The sequence below is a fragment of the Thamnophis sirtalis genome, unplaced genomic scaffold (assembly GCF_051295495.1).
Source record: "Thamnophis sirtalis isolate CommonGarterSnake01/CBP01778 unplaced genomic scaffold, rThaSir2_p1.2 scaffold_4, whole genome shotgun sequence".
Taxonomy (NCBI): domain Eukaryota; kingdom Metazoa; phylum Chordata; class Lepidosauria; order Squamata; family Natricidae; genus Thamnophis; species Thamnophis sirtalis.
This window is the reverse complement of record NW_028261384.1, coordinates 124016911-124028921: the sequence shown is the minus strand read 5'-3', so window position 1 is coordinate 124028921 and position 12011 is coordinate 124016911. Positions and strand designations below refer to the sequence as shown.

General features: G+C 41.9%; 1 protein-coding gene across 1 annotated transcript; it reads right to left on the bottom strand.

Moving 5' to 3' along the window:
- Positions 1-1536: 1536 nt before the first annotated feature.
- LOC148046363 (vomeronasal type-2 receptor 26-like) lies at positions 1537-11204 on the bottom strand. Its single transcript, XM_087714694.1, has 6 exons — positions 10951-11204; positions 9929-10214; positions 8629-9483; positions 3999-4226; positions 3561-3687; positions 1537-2533 (listed from the first exon to the last, which is right to left on the bottom strand). The coding sequence occupies exons 1-6, from the start codon at positions 11202-11204 to the stop codon at positions 1629-1631; spliced, it is 2655 nt and encodes an 884-aa protein (XP_087570820.1). The 3' UTR covers positions 1537-1628.
- Positions 11205-12011: the final 807 nt, after the last annotated feature.

Here is a 12011-nt window from a genome sequence, read left to right as displayed (position 1 = left end):
CTGAGGGTTCCTTGCTGTCCTCTTGTGGCTCACACAGCAAATACCATTTCAGTTTCCACACAGCCCTCATTGGCTGACCCAGTTGCCATGTCTATTCATTGATTGACCTTATTACCATGTCTCTGCCAGTCATGAACTCTCATACACACTGACAGTCTAGCTTAAGGGGATTTGTTAATTCAATGCAATTTTGAAATCCTGCCACCACTTTGTATGGAGTGAGAATATACAGGGTGCCATTGTAGGTTTCTGCTCTAAGTCTTTTCAGTGTTCAGAACAATGAAATCCCATTCCGATGTTACGCACAGGCTTGTTATAGCAAAATTTTATTGAAGATAAAGCTACCTCCAGAGACTGAATATCTCCATATGCAATGTACACATTGATTTCACCCTGGGTGACAGCAGAATAAATACCAATAGTAATAGCACTTAGACTTATATACTGATTTACACCCCTCTCTAAGTGGTCTACATATTGCCCCCAACAATCTGGGTCCTCATTTTACCCACCTCAGAAGGATGGAAGGCTGAGTCAACCTTGAGTCTGTGAGATTTGAACTGCCAAACTGCAGCTAGCAATCAGCTGGAATAGCCTGCACTACTGGACTCTAACCAGTGCACCACCTTGGCTCTTATAAATTGTTATGATTTGTCTCCCAAATATCACTGTTGATAAATTTAGAGACATTAATGGTATCAATTGTATCCAAGCTATGCAAATATTACGCACTTGGATCTCAAATTTCAAAAGAAATTTTTGCTACTTTCATCATCTGAAATGAGACTAATCCAGTTCCATCCAAAATATCTCAGAAGTTGAACAATCTGTGTATTGAAGAACTTCATTGGAAACCATGTGATAAAAAGAAGGAAAACCAATTTTGTCTCTCAAAATGGGGTCAAAGGAGCCATAATTGGCCATAGGGAAAACGTTTTGTAGCAAATAAAAACACTTAATTTTGTATAAAGTTTTAAAAATAACTATTAATATTCCCTAACAAATTTATTGAATATTCTAGAAATGTTAGTATATTCTTGGGCAGGTAGGTGGACTTGGCAACATATTCCATGGTGCATCTTTGGAAGATCTGAAATATCATGTTAGAGAAATTTCCTTTTTAACTGAGTATTATGTAATATCCAGAGTCATTTTTTTGTGCAATGGACAGATTTTCAAATAGAATAAATAAATAAATGTCTTATCTATGTGTTCTTAAGAGTCAACACTGACTTGACACCACCCAATCTAAAAAGCAAATGAATGAATCAATCAGAGTATTTAATAAGGGAGTTGTAAAGAAAGTATGGAAAAAATTGACTTCTCAAATTTATGTTTTATCCTTCCAGCATATAAAGTGTAGCTTCTTAGTATTTTCTTTCCTTGACAGGGAATCATCATAGATATCAATAATTTTAATACTTTTAATAAAATGCAGATTTTACATACTTTGAAAAAGATTTTTATTTAATAAAAAAACATAACAATTTGCATTCAATAATTCTGAACTATTCAGCTAATGGGTGAGTCAGTCTCTTCAAATCTTTCAGGGACAGTAGTTGTCATCCACATTGGTAACCTTATATTTCCAATTTGAGCTACCAGTCCTAATTCTTTTTCCAGCAACATCAACCCTTATTTTTCCTTACCAATTGCTCCTTCTTATTTAATTCAGGCTGCATTATAATAATGTAGCATTTGGGAAGGAAAATACAACTCAGTAAACCAAAAGCAGAGGCCAATATGGAGAAAACCTCCACGGCTACCATGAATTTTCCTTTGGTGCTCAAGTAGGTGGGGATGAAGGATATCCAAACACTGCAAAACACCAACATGCTGAAAGTGATGAACTTGGCTTCATTGAAACTGTCAGGCAGATTCCTGGCAAAGAAAGCCACGGTGAAGCTGACCACGGCCAGAAGGCCCATGTAGCCCAGCACAATGTAAAACATGATCTCTGAGCCTTCATTGCATTGCACTATGATCTCACCCACTTGGGAATGCTTCTCTAATTCTGGGAAAGGGGGCTTCTTCACTATCCAAACAGCACAGATGACAATCTGAATCAAAGAACAAGGCACAATGACCAAGATTGCTAGCCTCTTTCCCATCCATTTCCTCATCTTATTCCCTGGTTTTGTAGCCACAAAGGCCAGAACCACAGTGATTGTTTTGGCTAGTACACAGGAAACAGCAACGGAGAAGGTGATGCCAAACACTGCCTGCCTTAAAAGGCAAGTCCCTTTACTAGGTCTTCCAATGAAGAAGAAGGAGCAGAGAAAACATAGGAGCAAAGAAGAGAGCAGAATACACGTAATGCTCCAGTTGTTGGCTTTCACAATAGGAGTGTTTGAATGCAACCTGAAGATTGCTATCACAATGAGCGTGGTGAGAGAAAGAAAAAGTGCCAAAGATGTCAGAGCTGCTCCCAGGCCTTCTTTATAGGACAGGTAAGTCATTACTTTGGGAATGCATTCCTGCTGGTTTGTGTTAGGATACAGATCTTCTTGGCAAGGCTCACATTCATCTGCATCTGAAGATCACAATCATAAATTCAGTATTAGAAGTTTCTACTAATATTTTTTCATACTTTTCTTCTCTTTATACATTATCTGATGGAAAAAAAGTTTAGCACTAAACTCTACAAAAGTCATTGAAAACAATGGTCCCCAACCTTTCTGGCTTTGCAAATCAGTGGAAGCAGCAGTGGGGAAGGGAATGTATCCGCTCATAAATAGAGCTTCACATGCTGACATAGAATGGAATGGAATGGAATACTTACAAATTATGTATTTATTCTTTATTAAGTATGTTTGGACACACAAGGAATTTGTCTTTGGTGCATATGCTCTCAGTGTACATAAAAGAAAAAAATGCATTCATCAAGAATCATAAGATACAATACTTAGTGATAGTCATAGTCATAGTCAAATCGTACTAGGAAATAAAGCAATATAAATTGTAAAGATACAAGCAACATTGTTATAAGTGGGAAGAGGTAAGTACTAGAAAGGATGAAAAGAATAATAGCAATACAATCTTATTAAAAAGTTTGACTGTGTGGGAATTACTTGTTTAGCAGAGTGAAGGCATTCGGGGAAAAACTGTCCTTGTGTCTAGTTGTTTTGGTGCGCAGGGCCCTATAACTTTGTTTTGAGGGCACAAGTTAAAACAATTTATGTGAGGGGTCTGTAGATATTTTCGCAGCCCTCGTTTTGACTCGTGCAGTATGAAGGTCTTCGATGGAAGACAGGTTGGTAGCAATTGTTTTTTCTGCAGTTCTAATTGTCTGTTGAAGTCTGTGTCTGTCTTGTTTGGTTGCAGAGCCAAACCAAACAGTTATAGAAATGCAGACGACAGACTTGTATGCCACTTGTGTGGCCTGTTTCCAAATTGGCCTCAGCCCAGGTGTTGGGATAGCCTTTAGATACATTATTCAAGAACCTAAATCATAAAATACAGTCACTAGACGTATGTAAGGGAGAACGCACAAAATTCAAAAGCACTTAGTTGAAAATTTCTGGATGTTCTTCTAGACAGCTCTGATTTTCTTCACTTACCCATTTGTGTTGAGATCCTACTTGAAGGGCATTGAATACAATCATAACAACAGATTTGCTTCCCCTTCTGCATTTGTTTGCTTTGTCCAGGATAACAGCTCTCAACACAGGTAGATTTTGGCACCGTCTGTTAATATTATCAAAAGAAAAACAGTCTCTACAACAAGAAATAGCTTTCTCCTCTCACTTCTAATTCTGAATTAAATACGTTTGGAACAGATAGATTTTAGAAATAATAAATCAGATTAACATCTTAGAAAGATTCCTAATTCCACAATAATCTGATATTAATAACTCTTTCTGCATTATTCATTTTTTCAATCTATTTTCCAAATCCAGCTCCCTTAACAAATCCCCTTGTCATTCTCCAGATTGTGTGTGTTAAATATAGCTCAGATGACCTTGATATCAAACACAGCAAAGAATAAGAGCTCCAACCTGATGAAACTTGGGATTCCATATAATAGCACTTGCATTAATAATGAATTCTTTTCCAAATCGAACATTAGTGTCGATTCTTCCAACTTGGACTCTCTGGAAGGATTCATTCGGGAACGTCACAAAATTGATCAGGTCATAGCCTGTTGCCAAGTCCCTATCTTCATTGAGAAATATTTCATCTCCAACGTTATTGTTAAAGTGGACATATCTCAAAAATGAATTAAGCTAGAGGGAAAGGAGAAAAGTAGTTACTACTCTAAAGGGGTCTAGGAGAATTCAGCACAGTCACAACTCACTGCAGCCATCTTGCTGTTGGACAACTCTTCATGGGACAAGAGTTACAATTCATTCTCCAGAGACTCACTTCCCTCTTTTTTTTTTAATGATGTGGAGAAATAGTTTGCTTCAAACAAATTAAGCTATTGTCAGTTCATCAGTTTTTATTTCTATTTAAATCACAACTAACATACACTTTTCTAAAGCACTGCAGCTACAAGCAATCATACAATTTAGGCCCATGATGGCATGTAGAGCCATTTCTATTTTTTATTTCTATTTTTATTAAAAATTTAAAAAGATTTTACAAATATTTACAGAGCAAATACAAGTTATAAATCTTTAACAATCATATTCTAAAGCAAACTAACAGACCTTAGCATCATCTTTCACTTGTACTTAAATTCCCATTTTGTTCTTCTTCAATCATAAGCTATCTGGAGTTTCTTATATGCTGTCAAAACAGTGTAATGCAATCACGAAGCTGGATCTACTACAGAGAGCAGGTCTTCAGGCTACATGAGCACCGGAAGTCTCATACAGCCATTTCTGAGGGTGTGCAAGGTGTTACCCTGTCAGCACCAGTGCAGATGCATGTGCTGGCCAGCTGATTTTCGGCCTTGATTTTTGGCCATTTTTTGCCCTCCAGAGGCTTTCCTGAAACCTACTGAAGCCTCGGGAGGGAGAAAAATGGCCTAATGGGCAACCCAAAAGTCCATTCCCCAACTTCCGGTTTGCATTTTGGGCCATTTTTCTCCCTCCTAGAAAGCCTCTGGAGCCTGGGGAGGATGAAAAACAGACCTACTGAGCCCACTGGAAGTTGGAAAACAGGCTGTTTGTGGCCTCCAGAGGGCCTCCATGGGTGGAGAGGCCATTGTCACTCTCCCTTGGCTCTTAGAAAGCTGTACATGCAAGTGCGGGACAGGAGTTGTCTCCCACACATGTGCAAGGGGCACGGCACAGGGGGGCATCAAATTATGCAGGTGGACTTGTGTGTGTGTGCAATAGTATGTACAAACATGCTTTTGGCATTCAAGGCAAAAAAGGTTCACCAACACTGATTTAGTCCCTTTCACTCATTTGAGAGCAGTAATCAATCCTTACATGTTTCTTCCTCTTCTCATAATGGAATTAAGTATCTGGTTGTTTCTGTTAAGTCAAAACCTCAGAACAGATTAAATTATCCATTCTTTACTATGGTGCTAAATTTAGCATTGATTTCGATCTATTTTATTGGCACACCTGGATTCTCAATTCCCATTTCTCTTTAGATATTTTTATCAGCTATCTCCCTTCTCTCAACATTCTTCTAAAAGGATTCGCTTGCTTTTCTTTGCAGGTTCTGTTTACTAGATTTTCTCTATTGTTACATCACATGTATTACTGAAACATGGCTGGGCACGGAGGGAGGAGTCCCCCTCGTTGAGATGTGCCCAGCAGGATTTCAGGTGCTACACCAGCCGAGAGCCCAGGGAAGGGGTGGCGGTGTGGCTATTGTAGTCCGGGAGTCTTTAGTACCTCGTAGGATCCCTGCTCCGGAGCTTGTCGGGTGTGAGTCCCTGCTGGTGAAGCTGGACCTCAAGGGTCAAGTGGGTCTGCTGCTTACGTACCTGCCTCCCAACTGCGTTGCAGCAGCCCTCCCCTCGCTCCTCGAGTCAGTAGCCGAGCTGGCAGCTGAGTTCCCCAGACTTATAGTTCTGGGGGACTTCAACTTGCCTTCGCTCGGTGAATGCTCTGACGGAGCGCAGGAGTTCATGGCTTCCATGACAGCCATGGGCTTGACTCAGGTAATTCGAGGCCCAACCCACTCAGCGGGTCACACGCTCGACCTCGTATTCCTCTCGGAGCAGTGGAGTTATGATCTTGGTCTGAGGGGTAACGAGATCATACCCCTGTCGTGGTCAGACCACTGCCTACTGAGGCTAGACTTCCGGAGGCCAAACCTCCACCGTAGGGAGGAGGAACCGACCAGGTGGTTCCGCCCCAAGCGACTGATGGACCCTGTTAGGTTCCAGACGGAGCTTGGGGTTATTCCAGATACTCTCGCCCACAGTTCGGTGGAGACCCTCGTCGCTGCCTGGCACTCGGCAGCTTCGGGGTCCCTAAACCGGATTGCGCCACTACGGCCCCTCCGGGTCAGCGGCCCCCGGAGGCCTCCTTGGTTTACCGAGGAGCTCCGGGAGATAAAGCGCCGGAGGAGACGCCTAGAGCACCTGTGGAGATCAGACAGGTCTGAATTGAACCGGGCACTTGTAACAGCATGCACCAAGGAGTATACTCGCGCCTTAAGATCGGCGAAAAGAACACACATTGCCTCCTTGGTAGTGTCCGCCGAGTCCCGCCCAGCCGCCCTGTTTAGGATAACCCGCTCCCTCCTAAATAGGAGGGAGACGGAGGACCCCTTACAGGGTAAGGCTGAGGAGTATGTTCAGTTCTTGGCGGACAAAGTTGCCCGGTTTCGAGCGGACCTGGACTCCACTCTTGCAGAGCCAGCTGAGACACAGGGGAAAGACTTGGCAAATCATCTCTGGGTTGAGTTTCAGGAAGTTGCCTCTGGGGATGTGGACAAGGCTATGCGAGCTGTGAGTACCTCCACTTGTGTACTGGACCCGTGTCCCTCCTGGCTGGTTGCCAACAGCAGTGAGGTGACACGAGGCTGGATCCAAGCGGTTGTTGTGGCATCTCTTCGGGAGGGGCACTTTCCCACCGAGCTTAAGGCAGCGGTGGTGAGGCCCCTTCTGAAGAAACCGTCTTTGGATCCAGCTATTCTTAATAACTACCGTCCAGTCTCCAACCTTCCCTATGTGGGGAAGGTTGTTGAGAAAGTGGTGGCCCTCCAGCTTCAGCGTACCTTGGAGGAAGCAAACTATCTTGACCCCTTCCAGTCCGGCTTCCGACCAGGTTACAGCACAGAAACCGCTTTGGTCGCATTGACCGATGATCTCTGGAGAGCTAGGGATGGAGGCTTTGCGTCCATCCTGGTTCTCCTTGACCTCTCAGCGGCTTTCGATACCATCGACCATGGTATCCTTCTGCGACGACTGCGGGAGGTGGGAGTGGGCGGCACTGTTTTGCAGTGGTTCTCCTCCTACCTCTCGGACAGGTCGCAGTCGGTGTTGGTGGGTGGGCAGAGATCGTCCCCGAGGCCCCTAACATATGGGGTGCCACAGGGGTCGGTCTTGTCCCCCCTCCTATTCAACATATACATGAAACCGCTGGGCGAGATCATCCGAAGGCACGGGATAAAGTATCATCAATATGCGGACGATACTCAATTGTATCTGTCCGCCCCGTGCCAACTCAATGAAGCGGTGGACGTGATGAACCAGGGCCTGGAAGCTGTTAAAGACTGGATGAGAGCAAACAAACTGGTGCTCAACCCAGACAAGACCGAGTGGCTGTTGTGTTTTCCTCCCAATAATTTGACCACCGTACCATCAATCAGGCTGGGGGGACAAAATTTATACCCCTCAGATAGGGTCCGCAACTTGGGAGTCCTCCTGGATCCACAGCTGAGTTTTGATCACCATCTATCGGCTGTGACCAGGGGGGCATTTGCCCAGGTTCGCCTGGTGCGCCAGTTGCGGCCCTACCTGAATCGGGAGGCTCTCACGACAGTCACTCGAGCCCTTGTGATCTCTAAGCTGGAATACTGCAACGTGCTCTACATGGGGCTGCCCTTGAAGAGCACCCGGAGACTTCAGCTAGTACAGAACGCGGCCGCGCGAGTGATTGTGGGCGCACCTCGGTTCGCCCGCATAACACCTATCCTCCGCGAGCTGCGCTGGCTGCCTGTAAATCTCCGGGTGCAATTCAAGGTCTTACTTACCACCCATAAAGCGCTCCATGGTAGTGGATCTGACTATTTGAGAGACCGCCTTCTGCCAATAACCTCCCTGCGTCCCATCAGATCGCATAGAGCGGGCCTCCTCCGTATTCCATCCGCCAGCCAGTGCCGACTGGCGACTACCCGGAGGAGAGCCTTCTCAGTTGCTGCTCCGACGCTATGGAACAATCTCCCCGTGGAGATTCGTACCCTGACCACAGTCCAGGCCTTCCGTACAGCCCTTAAGATCTGGCTAGCCCGTCAGGCCTGGGGATAAATTTTCTTGCCCCTCCCGAATGCTGAGTGAATGTTGTGTTTTAGTATTTTTTAGTTATTTCACATTTTTTTTTTCTATATTTGTCTTCACTCCCCTTCCCTTACTATTGTAAGCCGCCCTGAGTCCCCTCAGGGAAAAGGGCGGCCTATAAATGCTAAAACAAACAAACATATGTGATTTTCTTATAGTTCTATTTTGATTCCTAAATTATTTTGGTTTCATGAATTGACCAATCTACTTGAGAGTACCTGCCACGGAGGAACTTTTTGGAGATTCCATTGGTCTTGCTTTCTCCCTCTCCTCTGCTTGTTCCTCCAGGCATACAAAGCATGGAGAGAATGTGCCACCAGATACACAGCATTGTAGATGCTATAGCTCCTGCCAGACATGCCCATTTCAAAGACAGAATCAGGAAGGGTCTCCAGCTTCTCTTCCCCAGTGCATTTTTTCATTTTCTCCTCATATAATACATGGATATTGAGGGAGCAGAAGAATATTGTTGTCCAGAATTCAGATAGGAAATAAATTGTAGACTTCAGAGGATTTATTTTCTCAAGAAAATTCTGAAATTCTGGCACAACTTTGGTATGGAGTGAGAATGACAGGGTACCATTGAAGGACTTTTTGCTAAATCGTCTCGCAGATTTTTGAGCAGTGAAATCCCATTCATATGTTGTGATCCACACATTTTCCAGAGGATCGTTATGGCCTATTTCCATTGAGTATAAAACCATCTGTAATCCCTCCAGAGACTGACCATTTCCATATACAAGGAACACATTGGTTTTACTTTGGGAAATAACAGATTGAATTTGAAGGATATTTTTCTCAAGGATCTCTCTTAATAAGAAGAGTGACATAATTGGGATTATCTGTATGCCAGCTATGCAAATATTATTTTGTAACAGCATGGGTCTCAGAGTTCGAAGAAAATTTTCACCACTTTCATCATCTGAAACAATTAGACTAATCCAATTCCATCCAAAATATTTCAGAAGGTTAACTATCCCCATGTATTGAAGAGCTTCATTGGGAACCATACGGTAGAAAGAAGGAAAACCATTTTTCTCTCTCAATGTGAGATCAAATGACCCATAACTAACCTTGCGTCAGAAACATATTGAATCAAAGAAAAACATTCAGTTTTGTATAAACTGTTATTAAATACCTGCTAATATTAGATCCAAATTTATTTTAATATTCTTAAAAATCCATTATAGTGTATTATTTGGTTGGTGGATGGGCTCATATTGTCGATGGGTGGTCCTTTTAAAGGTGGTCGCTATGAGTCAACGTCAACTTGATGGCACATAGTCAGACAATCAATCAATGTATTTAATTTGGAACTCATAAAGTGGATATGAAAGAAATTTGATTTGTCAAGTTTACATTTCAATCCTGCAGCTATCTAAGTGTAGTTTGTTTCTGGTGCTTGAAATCACCATAGATATAAAATGATAGTTTAAACAATAGAAGAATTTACCTTTCCCACTGAGACTTAATAGTTATTCTCTTTTTCCTTCTATATACCTATTTCCAAAGACTTACCTGTGGTACTTTGTAAGGTCTGAAAATGTTCGCCATGTGAATAGAATTTTCTGAGGTGAGTCCCCCAATGGTGGCCATGACTTTCTCTTCATGGTAATAATTGAATGGAGCCCCTTGTCTGAGAAACAGAAGATCCAAAGTAGTCCAAGTAGTTCTCCATGGATTGTAAGCATTGTCATAAATCTTGGACCCTAAAGTGTTGTTGGGCAACAGATCAGGATTCTTGTTGACTTCTTTAATGGCAAACACAAAGGCAAGGACATGCTGATAGTTTTTAGGGATTATACTGCCAAGAGAATTTTGAGTGTTAGATTTTAAGGACTGATACAATTACGTGACTTGTAGATCATTGTTTGCCCATAGAGCTCAAGCAATAGTTTTTTTCTCTATATGATGGGAAACTCTTTCTGATATAAATGGTCCAGATATTCCCCTAAAGAAAAGTGAATAGGTTTCTTCTTTCTCTTCTGTCATTAATGCATATATATATCTATACATCTTAGGTTTTTTTTAATTAATACTATTGTCTTTTGTACTTTATTATATATCTCAGTTGTGCAATTGATCCAAGTCTCAGTGCCACAAAGAAACTAAGATCTTAAATCAGAGGTAATGGGGAACATAGGCAGACAGAAAGAGAGGATCTAATCTTCCAGGTACAACATATAAGGATATACCAGAGGATCTAATTTGTACAAAGAGAAACATTTGGGCTCTTAGCAAATCCATCTTCACATACAGTTCAGTAGGATATATATGAGTTTTCAATCTATAGTTAATAACTGAAATCTGCCCCCAATTAAATTTCTACTTTTCATGTGCTTGGCATATAAAATGGAGAATATTAGAAAACACAACAAGAGGTGTATCAATATTTAGAAAGAGTCATTTATATGATGAAAGCAAGAATGATCATCAAACCCCAACAGGATCTTCCAAGAATGAAAAACCACTTAGGTTTTTTTAAGGAAAGAATTCCATGAGGTAAGAGACACCTTAGATAAAAATGAAGAATTACTTACTAAGCTTGGGTTGGTGAAGAAATTGGATGTTCCCTAAACCTCTGTTCCTTATAATTACCAAGTGTCATGGATACAAATTCTCCTATTATAATTTCATCTGAAGGACTTGAGGGATGTGTGGAAGGTTTTGTATGGTAAGGATCCTTCAGGTTCAGGCATTTTCTGGAGGAATCATTGGACTTTACAAGCAGGAAGAGGATGAGCAGAAGAGCTGGGAGCTCCTGAGAAAAGCCCCATCCCAATTTTACCACCATGATAAACAAGCACCCACCATCTTGATCAAAAATTCATGAAAATAAAGTAAAAGCAAAAGACCTTTTATGCACGAAGTACAACTTGTCAGAGCTGAACTGGCTTTGCAGCCATTGATATGCTGCTACCTCTCACAAATTTCTCCCATTAATCACTATCATTATGACAGTTGCAGGGCACCAAATCCCTGTTGACAAAGATGTTGGTCTCAGCACAAAATTTGTGTTGTATACCACCCAAAGTCACATTGTTTGAGTTAGACAGAATCTATTTATTTATTTATCCTATGTCTTTATAACTTCAGCAACCTGGTGATGTGGGTTGGGCTGAGAGAGAGCAAGTTTCCCAAAATCACCCAGCTGGTTTTAATGGATAAGTCTGGACTAGAAATCATGGTCTCTTGGTTTCTAGCCTGATGCCTTAACCCTTAGACACGGGTGTCAAACTCACAGCATCATGTTGATGTCACATGACATATTGTAACATTTTCCCCTTTGTGAAACTGGGATGGGTGTCGCCCACACATGACGCATCTGGCCCATCGGCTGCCAATTTGACACTCCTGCATTAGGCAATAGAGACTCTTACAACTTGAGCAAGTAAATAAATCAACAAGAAAATGCTTCTCTTCCCTTCTTCTTCCACTGTGGTAGTTAAGAATTAATCAATGGTGAGATACATCAGGAAAGGGATAAAAGCAAAACATATATATGATGATACAAAGGGAAGAGTAGAGATAATTGAAATAATTGTAGATCAAAAAAGTCTGTTATTAGCAGCTACATAGGCTCGTAATAAGAATGAAAAGG